The sequence below is a fragment of the Marmota marmota genome, unplaced genomic scaffold (assembly GCF_001458135.2).
Source record: "Marmota marmota marmota unplaced genomic scaffold, marMar, whole genome shotgun sequence".
Lineage (NCBI taxonomy): Eukaryota > Metazoa > Chordata > Mammalia > Rodentia > Sciuridae > Marmota > Marmota marmota.
This window is the reverse complement of record NW_026000026.1, coordinates 27,587,682-27,607,135: the sequence shown is the minus strand read 5'-3', so window position 1 is coordinate 27,607,135 and position 19,454 is coordinate 27,587,682. Positions and strand designations below refer to the sequence as shown.

Below are 19,454 nucleotides of genomic sequence, written 5' to 3'. Positions count from 1 at the left end.
GGTCTCAGGGTCAGGAGTCTAGGGCTCATCCTGCCTGTCCTGTGACTCCCAAATTGACCATCACTAAGGCCCAGGAAGCCACGAGGGGCCTAGTGGACCAGCGCAGGCCCAGGGGGAAGGAGGCCTTGTTCCTCGAGGCCTGTCCAATTCCTTCTGATAATGCAGCATGACACCCCCTTAACCTTTGCTGCCTGTGCTCCTGGTTTCTATTTCACAATCTTGAAGCAAATTGCCTGCCACTCTGTCACTGTCACTTCCTCTTGCAACTAGGGACACAGAGTGTCAGTTCCCTCCATAGAGCAGAGTCGGGGATCTCCCCAGCACAGACACGGGGACAGAGCAGGCTCCTCAGGGCTCCACCATGTCTGCACCTACCTCCCGGCCCCAGTGTCCCTGTCCTGTCCTGCTGCTGACCCTCCTACTGGGACTCACAGGTGAGTGAGCACTGTCTGGGGAGAGTCCTCTGGCCTGCTCCCTGGGTCAGCTCTGCCCTGGACTCCCAGGGACTCAGGACAAACACAGGCTCTGCCATGGAGGCTGGGACAAGGCATTCTCTGGGCCCAGACCAAGGGTCCTGAGCACTGTCTCTGGGATGGCTCCCCTGCAGCTGGGGCCAGAGGCATCACATCAGCAGATGCTTCAAACAGTTGTGACAAGAATCACTTGCATAATATTCTATTTAAGCTCACAAAATACATTTCCAGGAAGATCAATCTTTATATCCTGATAACTCCTGAGACCCCAAGAGGCAAGGTGACCTTCCCAAGGCCATGGAAGGAGCTCAGAGGCAGCTGAAGTCTGCCTGGCCCTCAGCTCCAAACCATCTGGGTCCGAAGTTGATGTAGAGCCTGCAGAAGCTCAGCCTCCATCCTTCCCCTGCCCAGTGCCTCACTTTCCCTCTGTCCCCAGCTTCTTCCTCCACTGTGAACTAGCTCTTCACATTCATTCCTCGGCCACCTCTCTCTCTTTCTTTCTCCCCCCCCCCCTTTTTTTTTGGTACTGGGGCTTGGGCCCACAAGTACTCTACACTTAGCTATATTCCCAACCCTTCTTATGTTTTTATTTTTATATTTTACTTCCCCACCCCCACCCCATTTAAAATTTTTTATGAGTTCTTTTAAGTTATAAATGACAATAGGATGTCTTTTGACATGTCATACATACCTGGAGTATAACTTCCCACCCTTGTGGTTGTACATGATGTGGAGTTGCCCTGGTCGCGTGTTCACATATGAACACAGGAAAGTTATGACCAATTCATCTACTGTCTTTCCCACTCCCATCCCCTCTTCTTTCCCTTTATTTCCATTTTTGAATCTGATGAACTTCTATTCTTCCCTCCCCACCCTCCCTTGTGGTGTGTTAGCATCTATCAGAGAGAACATTTGGCCTTGGGATTGGATTATTTCACTTAGCATGATAGTCTCCAGTTCCATCAATTTACTGGAGAATGCCATAATTTCATTCTTCTTTATGGTTGAGTAATATCCCATTGTGTATATAAGCCTGGGACACTTTTTTATCCATTTATCTGTTGAAGGGCACCTAGGTTGGTTCCATAGCTTAGCTACTATGAATTATGAATTAAACACTGATGTGGCTGTGTCACTGTAGTATGCTGACTTAAAGTCCTTTGGGTATAAACTAAGGAGTGGGATAACTGGGTCAAATGGTGGTTCCATTCCAAGTTTTCTGAGGAATCTCCTTACTGCTTTCCAGAGTGGTTGTACCAATTTGCAGTCCCACCAGCAGTGTAGGAGTGTGCCTTTTCCCTCACATCCTCGCCAACATTTATCATTACTTGAACTTTTGATAATTGCCATTCTGACTGAAGCAAGATAAAATCTTAGAGTAGTTTTGATTTTCATTTCTCTAATTGCTAGAGATGTTGAACATTTTTTCATATATTTGTTGACTGATTCCATTTCTTCTTCTGTGAAGTGTCTGGTCAGTTTCTTTGCCTATTTATTAATTGGGCTATTTATTTTTTTAGTGTTAAGTTTTTTGAATTCTTTCTGTATCCTTGAGATTAATGCGGTATCTGAGATACCCAAGTTGCTTTGGCTACAGCTGGGTGCCTTCATGCCCAGAAACCTCTTCCTCTTTAAGAAGTTTCACATTTTCTGCTTCAGGGGAACTGCTCCTTGGTAGGGCTGTCATAACAAAGTGACAATGTGCTGCCAGATATTTTCTCAAGGTTCTGAAGTCTGGAAGTGCAAGGTCCAGACTTTGACAGTTTGCTTCCTCTGAGGCCTCTCAGTGGTGGTAACTGGCATCTCCTCTGTGTGTGAGAACTGGGGTCTCTCCTTATGTGTCTCTGGGCATTGTGTCCTTTTGAAACGACAGAGTCATGTTGGATTGTGATTTCACTTAACCTTAGTGACCTCACTATGCACTTCCTCCTTCTCCTTTTTCTTCTCTCTTTCTCTTCCTGCCTATTTCTTTCAATGTTAGGGATGGAATCAGGGGTGCTCTGTTGCTGAGATACACCCCAACCCTTCATATTTCTAATTGGAGAGAGCATCTCCCTAAGTTGTGGAGGCTGGCCTTGAACTTGCAATCCTCCTGCCTCAGTCTCTGAGTAGCTGGGATTGCAGGTGTGCCCACCATGGCCACCTTTCCCAGGCCCTCTGGACTTTCCTGCAGAGACCTTAATTTCCCTCTTCCCAGGACAGGAAGGGCTGGAGGGCTTCTCTTGGCAGAGCCCAGGACAGCCCCTGCTCACAGCTCCCACAGGTTGCTTCCCTCCCTCCCCTTCTTTGGCCATGAAGCCCACCCTGTGACCCCTCAGCCCTCCTGGCTCCCCACTGTGGTCCTGTTGTGATGTCAGTTTATAGGTCCTGCAGGGCCTGGCTCCAACTTAAAGCGATCCCAGTTACACTGCACCCAAATGAACACCCAGGTCACTGAGTGAGCCTTCCCTGGGCAGGCACAGGGTTAGCACTGTGTGCTGTAGCTAGTCTAGCCCCAGGACAGCCCTCTGTAATGGATGGATGCATCATCCTCTAGCTGCAGATGGGAACAGGCAGAGAAGGGAACTTGCCCACCGTCTCCTTCCCCAGGCAGTGCAGTAGCTGGGATTCAAATCCAGAGCAGCCAGTTCCAAATGTCTTTGTTCTTTCTTTCCTGTTTTCTGAGACTGTGGATTGACCCAGGGCCATGTGCATGCTAAGTATGTGACTTACCCAGGAGCTGTAAGCCCACGCCCCCAGATAGCTTTCTGTTAAACATGTTGCCCTACTCTGCTTCTCACTGGAGGCTAATTGCAGAAAAATAATTGAAAACAGAGTCACCAATAGAGAAAGAATTGTCACCTGTTATACAACTCAGAGAGCCAGAATTGGATCTCTGGCTGTACTCGGTATTCACCAAAAATGTGCTGGATGTGCTGCCAGATATTTTCCTGAGCGTCCCCATGTAGTATAATTTACTACATATGCTGGGTGTGGTGGCACATACCTGTTATCCCAGCAGCTCAGGAGGATGGCGAGTTCAAAGCCAGCCTCAGCAAGGGAGGCACTAAGCAAATTAGTGAGACCCTGTCTCTAAATAAAATAAAAAATAGGGCTGGGGATGTGGCTCAGTGGTTGGGTACTCCTGAGTTCAATCCTTGGTACCTCCTAAAACATAATTACCTTACATACTATGATGGCAGGCAATACTTCTATATATGTTTGAGAGAGAGAGAGAGAGAGAGTGTGTGTGTGTGTGTGTGTGTGTGTGTGTAACTGTACATATGCAGATACAGGATTTTTTTTTAACAGTTTTTAAAAATTAGTGCCTTGTGGGTTTAGACAAGGCTGAGATTCACTATTGTGTATTCACATGTTCACAGGAAAGTTAGTTCAGACTCATTCCTCTGTTCTTCCCTTATAAAGTCCCACCCCCCATCCCCTTTCTTGGCTCCACTGATCTTCTCTTTTATTTTGGATTAGTTTCCACATATCAGTGGAAACATTTACAACTTCCTGGATCTGGATTATTTATCCAGCATCATGGTGTCTAGTTCCATCCATTTACTGGCAAATGCCATAATTTCATTTGTTTTTGAGGTTGAGTATTACTCCATTGTGTATACATACCACATTTTCTTTATCCATTCATCTGGAGACAGGCAATAAGTTTGGCTCTATAGCTTGATCATGCTGCTATAAATATTGATGAGGCTGTAACCTGTAATCAGTATGCTGATTTTAGATTTTTATATGTGTATAACAAAGAGAGGGATAGTTGGGTCATATGATGGCTTTGTTCCCAGATTTTTGTTTTAAGTTTATTTGTTTCTTTTAGTTATACATGATAATAGAATGCATTTTGACATATTTCACATACGAGGAGTAAACTTCTTATTCATATGGTTGTACATGATGTGGAGGTACACTGGTCATGTATTCATATATGAGCATAGGAAAGTTATGTCTGAAATTCTGGTCTCTAAAAAGTGGTCATTGATACTTAGGCAATGGCTCTGTAGGCCCCCACCCTCCACTTCCTGGGTAAATTGTGCTTCTGTAAACAGTAGCAATGGCACCAATTAATCCCCTGCCACCATTGATAGTACTGTCTTTCCCATTGCCATCCTCTTCCCTTCCCTTCATCCTGCTTTGTTTTGAGGAATCTTTATACTGCTCTCCACGGTGGTTACCCTCATTTGCAGTCCCACCAGCAGTGTATGAGTCACCTTTTCCCCACATCCTCACCAACACTTATTATTTGAATATTTGGTATTTGTCATTCTGACTGAACTGAGCTGAAATCAGTGTAGTTTTTTTTTTTAAATTTTTAGTTATAGTTTGACACAATACTTTTATTTACTTATTTTTATGCGGTTCTGAGAACTGAACTCAGGGCCTCACATGGGATAGGCAGTGTTCTACCACTGGGCCACAACACCAGCCCCACAGTGTGGTTTGGATTTGCATTTCATTGATTGCTAAAGATGTTGAACCCCTTTCCACATATTTATTAAGAAATTTGTATTTTTTCTTTTGAGAAGTGTCTGTTGAGTTCTTATGCCATGTATTAATTGGTTTTTTTTTTGTGTGTGTGTGTTAAGATTTTTTGAGTCCTTTATCTATTTTGGATATTACTGCCCTATCTGAGGAGCAGGTGGCAAAGATCGCCCGTGCTCTAGGATGTCTCTCCATGCAATTAATTGTTTCCTTTGCTCTGCAGAAGCTTTTTAATTTGCATCCCATTTATTGATTTAATTTCTTATGCTTTAGGAGTCTTTTTAAGGAAGTCAACCCCTGTGCTGATATATTGGAGTGTTGGTTCTACATTTTTTTCTAGGAGTTTCCGAGTTTCTGGTCTTCTTCCCCAGGTTTTTGATCCACTTTGAGTTGACTTTTGTGCAGGGTGAGAGAGAGGAACCCAGTTCCACACATGGAGGTCCAGGTTTTCTAGCCCCAGGTATCAAGGAGGCCATGTGCTCTCCAGTGAGTGATTCGAGTATCTTCTTGTCCCTCTTCCTGTGATCTTGTCCAGGGTCTCCGAGTCCCATGTAACTTAGTCTCTCCCTGCTGAGGCCCAGCATTCTCCACATCATTCATCTCAAATGCAGTGCCCACCTGTGGCCTGGTTCTTCTTTGTGAGGAGTGAGTGCTGGCCCCTCTGCTTGGCCACCGTGGAACCTCCCTATAGGAACTGCTTCAGCTGTGGGTTTATAGGGTTTATTCATCAAGCCACCTTTAAGTCCCCCAAAGGAACATTTGTTTTAACTTATTATTCCTTATGTTAGAGCTCCTTGCCCACTATGGAGTGGGCTTTTATAGCCACGAGACCACAACTGTGGGAAATATTGGCAAGGCTTCAAATAAATGCCTATATTTTTCTGTTTTATATTTAGTTGTTTCTAAAGATTATAAGGGACATGGTGTTTGAGTTTATTCTCACCTATAACTATAATTTAATTCTTCTTATTACTGAAGTACATGAAATTTTAGAATTGGTACATGTAGGCTATTTCCAACTATACTGTAGTCACACAAAATGAAATCAGCATGCTTTATATCGTATGATATTGTTTGTTGTATAAAATGTTTAATATAAAAGTGTAACCTATAAATTTAGGGTTTCCAATCAAGTCAAATTATGAAAGTTGGAGTTGGCTTAGTTACGTAGTATGCATGCCTCTACACTACTGTATTTATTACATAACTATACTAAGAGATTACCTATGCTCTTTATTCCTGCTTATTTTCTCCCCTGTATCATATTTTTAACTTGAAAAGTAGCCTAAGGCTGCCATCATGTTTGCTAGATTTTCCATGAGCTCAGAGCACAAGGTTTAAAGTTCCTTTTAGCTGCTTTGACTTAGCAGGTGTCTGAAGTGGCAGCCTTTCCCCTCCCTTTTCCCCTGTGTTATGCCTTTACCTACCTCAGCAGTGGTGTTCAGTCCCTGCCTCTGGTTGCTAAGAAGAAAGAGAAAGATCTGGTATCTCCAAGGAATGGCCTGTCCCTAGGGTGACACCACCAAAGGATAATCCTTCCCTTCATCCATTATTTGTCCTCTTAAACAAAACCTTCCACATGGCTAATACCTTATGATGGCCAAATTTCCCCCTTTCCCTTTAAATGTTTACCTGGCAAGTCCCTGGTGGTCTGAGGTGGCCACTGTGGGGACATGCCCTCCTCTGTAGGGTGCGGCAATGAGACTCAGAGGGGGTTATGGTTTGTGTGTGAGGGGTTCCCTGAAAAGCTCCTGTGTTCGACAACGCAGCAGGGTCAGAGGGGAAACGACAAATCATGGAACCTCAACCTGATCCAGGTGTTAATCCATTTGTTGTTACTGTGATTTGAATGGGTCATACCCATAGGCAGGTGGGGACTTGCTGGGGGCAGCAGGTCATTAGAGACATGCCTACAGGATGATATTTTGGCCCTGGACACTCATGTGTCCTCCATGATCCTGGCTTCCCACCCTGGCTGCCATGGACTGAGCAGGTGTCCACCACATGCCCTCCTGTCATGGACGACCTGCCTTGGTGCCAGCTTAAGTGGAACTGACCTCTGAAACTGTGAGCCCCAAATAACCTTTCCTCCACCAAGTTGTTCTTGTCAAGTACTTTAGTTACAACTACCCAAAGTTGAGTAATGTGGAGGGGCTAGGGTGGTCATCCAGGAGAGCAACAGTGGTATCAACTGTGTTTTTAATTATTTTATTTTGTGACAGTTTAATTTAAGGGAGAGACATTTAGCCTGTCACTGGTAGCAGCACTTCAAAGTCCAAGCACATTGCCCAGGGGAGACGATTTGTAACCTCAATTTATATCTTTGAAGGAGAGAGAATTATATCTTTGAAGGAGAGAGAGCTCAAATTGTTCCTTCCCCTGTTCTCCTTGTACCAGGAGCCACCCATCCCACTGGATGGCAGCCATGGACGGGGTGGGAGGTGGGGATCAGCATCAAGGAAGCAGCAGAGAAGGGGCTACCCACAGAGCAGCAGAAACTCCATTGATGGATGTCATGTAGGACTGTCCTTGGGAGGGGGACCAGTGGGGTCAAGAGAAAAGAGAACGAATTATCTTTCTCACAAATGCCACACACCACACGGTGGCCACTGTGGACAGGCTCCTCCTCCTGAATGTGGAGATTTATCCTCATTGTTCCACCCTCTTGCCTCCCCCATGCCATGTCCTTCCCTAGCTCTTACCCTCTGACCACCTGCCCATGGATCAGGGAAGCAGGAGGGAGGAGGGATAGGAGGATGGGAAACAAGGGGAAGCAGCCCAGGCAGCCCCCTGGGTGTGGAGAGCAGGGAACAGCCTCCTAAGGAAACAGCTCTCACGAGGAGCCCTGGGTGGAGGCCCAGTGACAGCAAATTTGGGCTTCTGATGTTCACGACCATAACCTGATAGATTTCTGTTGCTGTGGGCACTAGGTGTGCAGTCCTTTGTCACAGCAGCATTAGAAACTTACACAAGGTGGTTGTACTGTGGGGAGATATGTGAGGGGCTTCAGCAATGTTTCATTTCTTACTTGAGCTGCACGTTCATTGCTGTATGCACCATGATCACTCCAGGCTGAAGGAGGGAACCCCATCATGAGCAGAGGTCTTCTGTGGAACAGAGAAGCTGAGCCAAGACTCACAGTCAAATGCATGTTCCACTAACTGTACACACCACTTCCCCAACATTCAGGAGACCCAAGAGCTACAGGACTCCACCCAATATCCTGGTCCATAAAGTACCAGTGACCTTGTGGTCAGAAAGGGAAGAGGAACAAATAGTTGGTGACACATGAGAGCTCAGGGGAGGGCTCAGGCCCTCAAGTCCCCTCCCTCCACCTTGCTCAGGGCTCTGGGCCTCAGGGGCAGGTGTCTCACAGTGTGGAGGTGCAGGCCAGGGGAGGCTCAGTGTGAGGACACACGCCCTGTGCTGAGCTCAAGGCCACTCTGTGGGCACTCAGTCAGTGACAGGCTTTGCTGACACCACGTGATAAACCAAGAGGACCCCCAGGATGAACAGTGACCACCCTGTGTCTCCCCCCAGGAGCGGCTGCACAGGAGCTGCAGGTGATTCAGCCTGAGAAGTCAGTGTCTGTCGCTGCTGGAGAGTCGGCCACTCTGCACTGCACTGTGACCTCCCTGCTCCCTGTGGGTCCCCATCTGTGGTTTAAGGGGGCAGGGCCAGGCCGGGAGTTGATCTACAATTTCTTAGGAGGCCACTTCCCCCGAATCACAAATGTCTCAGATGCCACAAAGAGGGACAACAAGGACTTTTCCATCCGCATCAGTAATGTCACCCCAGCAGACGCCGGCACCTACTACTGTGTGAAGTTCCAGAAATCAACCCCTGTTGATAAGGAGTATAAGTCTGGACCAGGCACCGAGTTGTCTGTGCGAGGTGAGTGCAGCTGCCTCCTCCTCCCTGGGGTGGGACAGAGGGTCAGGGGTCATGCCCTCCATTCTGGGGGCCACAGCTGAGAAGCAGGAGCAGCACTGGGTGCTCATGTCATGACCTGCTGTCACCCCTTCTGCAGGTCAGGGAGGCAGAGGCCTAAGGGGACCATGCTATTTGGTCCAGGCTCCATGGCTGGGAAATGGGGGACATCTGCACCCCTCACCTGCCTGCTCCAAGGCCCTGACCTTTTCCAATCTGGCCCAGCCCTGTGGCTCCCCAGCTGAGGGCTCTGAGGGTTTGGGGGACCTTCCAATCACAGAGCCAGACCACATCTGTTACCTTTAGTGAGCACTGCCCCTGTGTGGGTGAGCCTTCTCTTTTTGCCACAGACTGAGAAGGCCTCCTGTGTGCCGCTCTGTGCTCTGACTGCTATAAAACAGTAGGGAAATTTCTTCCAACAAGCTACTGTTCCTGTCCCTCCCTGAGGACCTGGCCCTCCAGAGCAGGGAGGGGGCAGGGCATGCTTTCCTTCCTTCCCCTCCTGGAACAGCACCTGAGAGGATTCTGACAGGCTCGGGTTCCCTGTAGACCTGGGGCCCTGGTGGAGGAGCTGCCAAGAGGTTGGGCCTTTGCCCTGGGTCTGCCTGGAAATCCCTGTGTCCCAGGGACCAGCCCTCCAGGCCCTGCAGGGTAGGAGCAGAGCTGGGTCACTCACCCAGAGAGTGTTCTCCATGTGGGTGACACAGGAGTTCCAGGTTCAGGAAGAACAGGAGCTCTTTTTTTCTGTTTTCTGCGAGAGGCCCTGCATGTTCTTCCCAAGCCATGAGGCTGAGGTGGTCAGCACACATGGACCTTCACACCTGTGCCCACCCCTGTTGACCTGGGGAGCTGGAGGCCCAGGCAGCCCTCTCTCACACAGCACATTAATGCCAGGAGGGGACAGAGCCCAGACCTGACTCCAGCCCAGGCTCCTGCTGCCGTGGGAACAGACACTGTCCCCAAAGAGGAGCCAGGGCACAGGAGGGGCTCAACACAGACCTGACCTGACCCACTGGGTAGGGAGCAGCGTCTCTGTTCCTCCTCCCTCTCCCACAGGTTCAGGAAGACACTCACATGCACACCCTGAAGCCACAGTGAGTGGGGAACCTCTCCCAAGTGTCAGCCACATCTCTCTCCATGGGGAGATGCCCCAGCAGGACACACAGAGCTGTTCTGTTGTTTCAACAAGGTCAAAAGCCTTCTTCTTCTTCCTGGGGAGATGTTATTGATGCTCTTGTCATGGTGGGTGGGGTCAGGGGCTCCTCACTGGCTGTGCATAGGAATCACATGGGAAACTGAACACAAAAACTCCCAGACCCAGACTTCACCTACAAATGTTGCTGTAAAAGGTCTGAGGAGGGTCTGGGCTTCTGAAGTTTCCACTTACTCCAGAAGTTTCTGACACATGGCCAGGGCTGTGGACTCCTGAGGAGATGTCCTGAAGACACGGAAGGAAAGTTGGGGTTCTTTCCTCTGGCAATGAAGGAGAGCACGGGAGCCTTCTCGGGTGTGGATGCTGCTGAACAGCAAGTGCTGGGCTCAGCTCCCTGGGGCCTGTGGCAGGGTCTCCCAATGGAGCCCCCTAGATCCAGGGTCACCCCAGAGCCCACATCTGACACACGTTGCCTCTGAACAGGAGCTGAAACCAAGGAGCCCTGGCTCTTCAACACACAGAGCTCTGTGCCTTGATGTCTCAAAATGTCACTGAGGCATCTGTCCCTTGTCCCTTCACTGAGCCACACTCTATGAAAACAGTTTCTCTGGATGAAACCCCTGTGATGCTGTTCATGTGAGAAGCACTTTGTCACCTTGTTTCCTGTGGGAACTCTTAAGAGCACAGGGAGAGGGCGGGGGTGCAGCTCAGTGCTGGTTCCTGCTGAGCCCCCCCTGAGGCCCTGGGTAGACTCTCAGTCCCTGGGGGGGGGCAGGGAAATAGGTGGAGCCCCGTCATCCTGTGGTGTCTGCTCCTCCTGTCATGCAGCCTCTTGGGGGCTGCAGGAACAGGATGGAGCTTTTCCTGGGGTCCCCACTGCATTTGTTGCTCCTCTGGCTTCTAAAGAATGAATGTGTGCTTTGAGAAGGAGTGAGGATACAGCCACAGGTGTCATTTATTAGGCCCCTACTGCATGCCAGCACTGTGCCTTGCCTTTAAGCTCCTCTTGCAGGTTGCATTATCCTCCGTGTGGATGACAGCAGTCTGATCTCTTCCCTCTCCCCCAGCCTGGAGCCCTTGGCTGGCCATGTCCTTCTCTGAGCCTTGTCCCATAATGGGCTCTCACTAGCACCTCCTCATGGGGAAGGTGGTCTGGGTGACTCCACTTCTTCAGTGACACCCTGCATATTGTGCCCTCTGGGTTGTGTGCATGTCAGGCAGGGAGCTCAACATTTGCTGATACAAACCTTCATGATATTTGCTGCCTGGTGACCGCTGTAGAAGGTGCTGGGTGGTGGTGAGCAATCTGGAGACACCAAGGGACCTGTCTGAGGACCCATCCACAGGCAAGCAGCCTCCTGATGCTCTCCCCTGAGTGCCCTCAGGACCTGCTCAGGGGCCTGGGTCTGCATCTCTTATAATTAGCCATCAGTTATGAACTCATCCCTGTTCAGTGACCTGTGACTCCAATCCAAAAGTGACCCAGGGAAGCCCACATTCAGAAAGCACCCCTTCATCCTCTCCCTCTCAAATCCAGGTCTTGGCCCAGGTGAGGCCCATGGCATGTTTCTGGAAGTAGGAACAAGTCGGCCGATGTCATGAGGGGGCAAAATTGTGATGTATGCAGTCAAGGGGAGAAATAAAGAATGTTCCCGTGTTTCTGCCCCTTTCAATGCTTTATTCACTCATATTACTCAATACAATTTCACTCTATAGGTTCTTAATCACGAAAACGACAATCCTTAATGCTAGGCGCTACAAGAGACATAATCAGTTCACAGCAAATAATTCTAGATTAAATCTAAGCACTGCAAACACAGTTAATCTTGACAGGCTAATGACAGACATTCCCTCTGCATCCTAAGTTCAAAAGTCTCAAGCCTTAGGCTTCACGTCCAGCAGATGCACACTCACTCAGACGGCGGTGATCAGGTCGGGAACCAAGGCAGGCTTTTCCTGGTGGGGAATGGACGACCGTTTGAGGAGGGCGTTGTAGGGAGGAGTTGCTGCTCTCACCAAGGTCCAGAAGAGGCCGTAGAGTTTGAGAGCGGTGAGGAACATGCAGAGGCTCAGGAAGGATGACAAGTGAAGGGATGTCAGGTCCTCATCAGGCTCTCCAGCTCGAGTGCATCCTTGTTTCGGCTGCTGAATCCCTGTTCATTTGCTCTATCATTTATACAAAATTTGGGGCTTTTGACCCCCCTTTTCAATCCTTATCGGCTACCACCAGATTTCTCAGTGACATTTACCCTGGGGTCAGAAACATCTGGTCTGGTGGTCTCCACCCTGATCTTCTCACCTTTCCCTCTTAACCAGGCCAGGACAGCCTGCCAGGGGCTTCACTCTGTTTATCAGGGTGAGGGGAAGTAACTTGTTTGAGGCCATCCTGGAGGGCTCTGTGGGTGTGCCTGGTGAGACTGCAGGTTTCAAACTGGAGTTTTTAAAATGGAGTTGCTTAGGCTCAGGCCTAAGGCCATCCTAACAGCTGATTTCAGAACCAGCTGTGAACCAGCCCTGCACAGAACAAAGCCTGTTATAAGGAGGGACCTGGGCTTGTTTTTTTGCTTTGGTTTTGCTTTGAAAAGGATTGAAACCAGGGGCATTTTACATCTGAGCTACATTCCTCAGCCCTTTTATTTTTTATTTTGAGGAAGGTTCTCATATGTTTCTCAGTCTGATTTAAATTACAATCCTCCAGCCTCAGCCTCCCCAGTCTCTGGGCAACATAACCGACCATTTGCTGAGATTCCAGGGGCAGCTCTGTGTGACCCAAAGCCACCTGTGCTCAGTGTGGCCTGGGAAGAGACTTGCCAACCACCCCACTCCACAGATGAGGAATGTTTCTCAGCATGGAGAGCTGGCTTCTATGTTCATTTTAGTGTCCTGGTACTATTTGTCCCCTGTATTTGTTTCTAAATACGACTCCCCTTGGTGTCAAGCATTATTAGGCAGGCCAGCAGGACACGGTTGTTAAGAAAGAGTGAGACAGGGCTGTGGGGTTCTCCCTGGGCCCAGGTTGGTAGCAGTGCCTGGTGCTGAGAGGAAGGTTCTGACCTCAGGCCTGGAGCAGCACCTGGACTTGCTGTCTTTTGCCCAGGGACATGAGGGTAGAGACACCACACAGGGATCAGGTCAGCACCCAGAGCACTTTATTAGGAGCATTAAAATATCTTGTCTTGTCATTTTGGGTGTAGCCCAGTGACAGAGCATGTGCTTAGCAGGTACCTGGGGCCAATTCCTAGCACAGAAAATAATAATACCAAAAATAACGTCAGGGACGATTCTTAACATCATCAGTTGCTGTGCTCAGAAGGGGTCTCCTAATCATCTCACTTGTCTGTCAATCCCCTTCACAGCCAGACCTTCTCCCCCCATGGTATGGGGTCCTGTGACCAGGGCCACACCTGGGCAGATGGTGAGCTTCACCTGCAAATCCCATGGCTTCTCCCCCCGCAACATCACCCTCAAGTGGTTCAAAAATGGGAATGAGCTCTCGCACACCCAGACCAGCGTGCACCCCACGGGAGAAAGTGTGTCCTTCAATGTGACCAGCACAGCCCAGGTGACCCTGGCCCCTGGAGACGTCCACTCTCAAGTCATCTGTGAGGTGGCCCACGTCACCCTACAGGGGAGCCCTCTTCGTGGGACTGCCAACTTGTCTGACACTGTCCGAGGTACAGAACCCTGCTCCCCACCTCAGCCCACACTGCCCACCCAGCCTGCTTCTCCCCAGGGGCCTTTGCTCCAGGAACTCAGTGGCTTAGGCTCTAGTTGTCAGCAGTGTTGTTACCTGCCATCACATATGGACTCCTGACCTGTGGCCAGCAAGTGCTGGTGGCTTCATTTAATTGAACATCAGCAACTACCACTGCTGAGCTCCTCCCAGAGCCGAGCCTTGACGTGCAGGGAGGTTTCATCTATTTGCTCACTTCCTGCAGGCAGCCTGTCAGCCTCACTCACTTACCCTCAGGGGAGCTGCTGGTCCCTTGGCACCTGTGGGTGGCAGGCCCTGTGGTCAGTGATTCACTCCCGTGCAAACCCTCAGTGTCTGAGCCCCTGCTTCACACTTGTCCCTGTCCCGAGGGAGGCCCCTGCCCTGCTGGGAGGAGCTCAGCATCTGTGCCATAGGGTCACAGCATCTCCCTGTGCTGTTTCAGTTCCGCCCACCCTGGAGGTCACCCCACAGCCCACCATGGCATGGAACCTTGTGAACGTCACCTGCCAGGTGAAGCACTTCTACCCCCAGAGCCTACAGGTGACCTGGGTGGAGAATGGAAATGTGTCCAGGACAGAAACAGGCTCGACCCGCTCAGAGAACAAGGACGGGACCTTCAACCTGACGAGCTGGCTGCTGGTCAACTCCTCTGTGCACAGGGAGGACGTGACGTTCACCTGCCGGGTAGAGCATGACGCACAGCCAGCCACCACCAGGAACTACACCCTGAAGGTCTTTGCTGGCCCCAGGGAGCAAGGCCTGGACAACACCCCTGGTGAGGCCTCCATTCCAGCTGACCAAATGCTTTTGTACTTCATCTTGACTCTGTGTGTTCTGATGTGAGAGCAGTGACCCCTCCTTCCCCCAGGGCACCCAGAGCCTGGAAACAGCCGCGTCTTAGTCAGCTCCCCACACCCACACTCTGAGGGTCTCCTCTGTTGGGTTGGGCACACATCTCATGGGGCCTTCAAACAGGGACACTAAGGAGGAAGGAAGGATGGGGGATGGGCCTGTTCTGGCAGCTGTCACTTGCCTTCTTCACCTGACACTTGTCACATCCTCATGGCCCTCTTTCTGTTTCTCTCTTTCCACCCACATTGAGGGTCCCCCCAAAACACACAGTGATGGAACCAGGTAACTATCACCTGCCAGGGAAAGTAGTTCTACCTTCTGATCTTCAAGTGACCTGACTGGAGAATGGACACATGTCCAAGATGGAAACTGCCACAGTCGTCAGAGAACAAGGACACGACCTGTAAACACATTAGTGGGCTCCTGGTGAACTCCTGTGTGCAGAGTGGGGACGTGGTGGTCACCTGCCAGGTGGTACGCAGCCAGCCACCTCCTGAAGGCTAATTATTTTAACTCCCCCCAGAAGGAGCAGGGTACAGACACTTCTCTGGCGAGGGTCAGTGTCTAATCTGAGCAGCTCAGAAGGCTGAGGCAAGAGGGAGGTAAATTCCAGGTCAGCACCTGCAACTTAGTGAGGCCCTGAGCAACCCCTCAAGGCCCTGTCTCTAAATCAATATTAAAAAGGGCTGGGGAGGTGGTTGTGTGGATCAGCACCACTGGGTTCAACCTCCAGGACCAAAATGAAAAACATATCTCCCTGGGGGGTCTCCACACCAGGTGAATGGGTCTTTTCTGTCTTGTATCTTTTTGTTTTAATTTTTTAGTCATAAATTTAGTATTCCTATCCATTACAGAATAATTCACAAGTCTATAAATATGTATTATAACTTTAAATTCCCCTCCATCCCCCACTCCTTACCTCTAGAGTCTCCACTGTCAGGAGTTTGGTCCATCTCTCCATGGATCTTCTGACATAAACAGACATTAAAGAAGAAAGAGAGGGAGGGGGACTGTCCTGTCCTACTGTCCTGCCTTTTGTCTATCCACCTATCAGTTGCTTTGTTCTTTTTCCTCAGAGTCTCTCCAGCCTTCATTCAATATTGGAATTTTCCTACACATCTGTAGCCTCACTCGACAAATGCTGGTACCTACCAGGTGAAATCTGGAAAGGACTCCCTGAGGATGTAGAGACGGTTTGGAGCAGGCCCCTAAGTAACATTGAGTGGTCTCCACAGGGGTCAATTTCCTCCTGATTTGTGGTCACAGACCTACTGTAGTGAGGATCCTCAAACCCTCATCACAACATGTAAATTTCTGCTTGTGTATATTCTCCTTTGATGCTCCAACTACGTGTGTGTTAGGAGTTTACAGAAACGGAAACTAGGACAGCCCTGGAGACCAATGGGATTGTTGCTGATGACTTCCTGCCCTGACTTGTGGAAACTATCTAAACCACTTTAGGCAAATCTAAGTCAGTGGGGTCAGGGCCAACAGCAGCTATAGAGCAAATTTTTGCTAATTAAAAAAATGTTCCTTCTCCCATAAATATTGTCCCAAAGATCCACAGCATTCTGGAGACCCCATTCTGTAGCCCCATGTGCCCTATTTCCCTGTGTAAGCACAGGAGCATGTCTGGACTCCTACAGACTCTTTCAAGGTCCAGGTTCCTCCCAGCATGCCCTACCATGGGCTTCATGTGCTGGGTCAACACTGGGCCACTGATTTATCCTTGTCCCTTCTTGCAGGAAGAGTAATGATTATAAGTAAGAGACAATTTCCCTCATGGTAGGAGATACATGGAGGCTACCTAATCCCATCCACTAATCAATCACTTTGCCAGAAATGCACACCAGTGCCAGTGGAGTCCACAGCTGGAAAGGTCGAATGATGAAGGACATTCTTCTACAAATCCAACAGCTTTGTTGCAGTTAATAAAAATAATGATAGTTTTCTCTAATCATAAAAAATAATTGGAGTATGTATTCTAATTTTTCAAAATTCTTTTTATTGCTCTTTTCTCTGCACCAACATTGGTTTTAATTCATCCTTCAGTGCATGGTACAATCTCCTTACAAAACCACCTGGGCATTAGGAAACCTTTCTCCAAGATTTAAAAATGATGTCTTTCCTTAGCAGTTAAAGACCATTCGTGTGCTAGATTTCATTTTGGGTGCATTGGGGTACCTTGAGCTTCTTGAAGCAGTTTTAGTCTATTTTGTGAATAGTGTCAACTTTATAACTGCAGATTTCAGTCTAAAATCTGCAGAATTTCTACAAATACACCCAGCACCCTGTTTAGTCTTGATGTTGGTGTTTCCTTTCTCTCATCATCATCATCATCATCATCATCATCATCAGTGTAAGAGCATTTTCAATTTTATTGATCTTTTAAAGTTATCAACTTTGTGTTTCAATGATCTTCTCTATTACTTCTCTGTGTTCCATTTTATTGAATTTTGACTCTTTTCTTTATTATTTCCCTTATTCTGCTTGCTTGGGTTTCATCTGGATCTTCTTTTATTGCTTCTGTGGGAGTAGGCTTCAGTTATTGATCTAAGACTCTCTCAGCTTCCTGTGACACACCTGGACACCAGCATGAAAACTGCATCCTGAGGGCCAGCCCATGGGACATGTGCCTGTGAGCATCCCAGATTCTCTCTGGAACCACAGCACTTCTCCTTTCTGGGAGGCAGCGAGGATTACATGATGCAGGAGAAGCATTTTTGTTGGGATGGGATGCGGAAGATGGCACTGGATGTCTTTGCAGCAGAGTTGATTGGCAGTCCTCCTGCTGTGACTGTGGTCAGCTTTAGCTTCTCACGTTTAGCTTCTCATTGTCTTTCCCCAGAGGGACTGATGCCCAGAAATAGCCCTCCAATGCCAGAGCCTAATAGCAACCATTTCCTAACTTATGTTCGAGCACCAGATGCCAAGAGAACTCCCTTCTTGAGGTTAAACCACTTCATTTCTGGTGAAAGAGTGAACAAGGGCACCTCATCACAGGCCAGTGCCTGCCCAGGTGCCACTGACCTCCAGCACTGGGGCCATGTTACCAGCCAGCTGATGAGTCCCAGGTTCAAATTCACAGGGTAGAGTCTGATTCCCAGACCACTCCTGGAGCTGGCTTTCCATAGGAAGTGCCCTCTGTGATGGACATAGGGGATCAGGGAGCTTCCTGGAATGTTCTCAGCACACACATCAGCGTCCCTCCCACCTGAGGAGAGAAGAAGCAGCATCTCAGCTGCCCCCACAGAAGCCAGAGGAGCCCCAGAGCTGCTCTCACTGGAGGAGAGGGGCGGGGCCTTCCACTGCCTGCTCAGCCAGGCTCTGATGCTGGTGCCTTCTAGAGGGAGGAGGGGCCAGGCAGTGCAGCTCTCCTCCACTGAGGGGGAGTCCCAGAGCACCACTCAGCTGAGAACCATCGCCCCCAGGGTAGCAGTGTCCACTCCTTCTTTTTTTTTTTTTGTTAATTGGGTTATTTTTTTTGTGTGTGTGTGTGAGTATATTTATTCTATGATGTTTACACAATGATGAAATCACATACTGATAATTTCCTCAAATCATAGCTCATCATTAAATGACTTTATTATTGAACACAGTGGGTATGCATTTTTTTTGGGGGGGGTACCAGGAATTGAACCCAGAGGTGCTTAACCACTGAGCCACATCTCCAGCCCTTTTTATATTATTTTTATTTTGAGACAGGGTCTTGCTGAGCTGCTGAGGGCCTCACTAAATTGCTGAGTCTGGCTTTGAACTTGCAATTCTCCTGCCTCAGCCTCCCAACCCTCTGGGATTACAGGTGTGCACCACCACACCCAGCAGTTTTTGGTGGGTACAAAGCCAAAAAGCACAACCAAAAGATAAAAGAATGGAGAAAGGTAAAGAGAGAAATGGGGTTTATTTCCAAAGCAAGGCTCTCCCCAAGGGATAGGAGTGTGGGGATTTTATTTGGGGAGCTTATCCATATTCATACAGGAAAGCAATTTAGGGGAGGACACATTCCTGAGTATGGTCAGCTTAAAGTGTACATTGCTCAGCTCAAGGTCATAGAGCCCAAGTTCCTAAGGTTAGGATGGTGGGCATGCACAATTCAATATTATAATGATCCAGGTTTATTCTAGGTCACCTAAAAGAATACAGCAAAGTGGCTGGGTGACTTTAGCTGATTCTCTGAAAGTCTGAAAGAGTCTTAGATGAAATGTTAACAGTTGTCCACTTTATACTTTGAATATAGCCCTTGCTGCTCTGCCACTGAGATTTATTTTTTTTAATTTTTATTGTTGGTTGTTCAAAACATTACATAGTTCTTGACAAATCGTATTTCTCACTTTGATTCAAGTGGGTTATGAACTCCCATTTTTACCCCGTATACCGATTGCAGAATCACATCGGTTACACATCCACTGATTTACATATTGCCATACTAGTGTCTGTTGTATTCTGCTGCCTTTCCTATCCTCTACTATCCCCCCTCCCCTCCCCTCCCATCTTCTCTCTCTACCCCATCTACTGTAATACATTTCTCCCCCTTGTTTTTTTTCCCTTTCCCCTCACTTCCTCTTGTATGTAATTTTGTATAACCATGAGGGTCTCCTTCCATTTCCATGCAATTTCCCTTTTCTCTTCCTTTCCCTCCCACCTCTCATCCCTGTTTAATGTTAATCTTCTTCTCCTGCTCTTCGTCCCTACTCTGATCTTAGTTACTCTCCTTATATCAAAGAAGACATTTGGCATTTGTTTTTTAGGGATTGGCTAGCTTCACTTAGCATAATCTGCTCTAATGCCATCCATTTCCCTGCAAATTCTATGATTTTGTCATTTTTTAATGCAGAGTAATACTCCATTGTGT

The 19,454-nt window shown here is 48.4% G+C and overlaps 1 protein-coding gene across 5 annotated transcripts in view; it reads left to right on the top strand.

The window, feature by feature from the left end:
• The first annotated feature begins 296 nt into the window (after positions 1–296).
• The window catches only part of LOC107139301 (signal-regulatory protein beta-1-like), a 120,525-nt gene continuing 101,367 nt past the window's right edge, over positions 297–19,454 (top strand). For 2 of the 5 annotated variants that reach the window (XM_048811193.1, XM_048811195.1), the window contains exons 1-2: positions 297–434; positions 8,493–8,846. In XM_048811193.1, coding sequence (XP_048667150.1) covers positions 362–434; positions 8,493–8,846 — 427 coding nt within the window. In that variant the 5' untranslated portion in view covers positions 297–361. Of the gene's footprint in view, positions 435–8,492; positions 8,847–13,391; positions 13,710–14,192; positions 14,526–19,454 lie in introns of all 5 variants that reach the window. The other 3 variants (XM_015486912.2, XM_048811197.1, XM_048811194.1) reach the window with 3 other exon arrangements.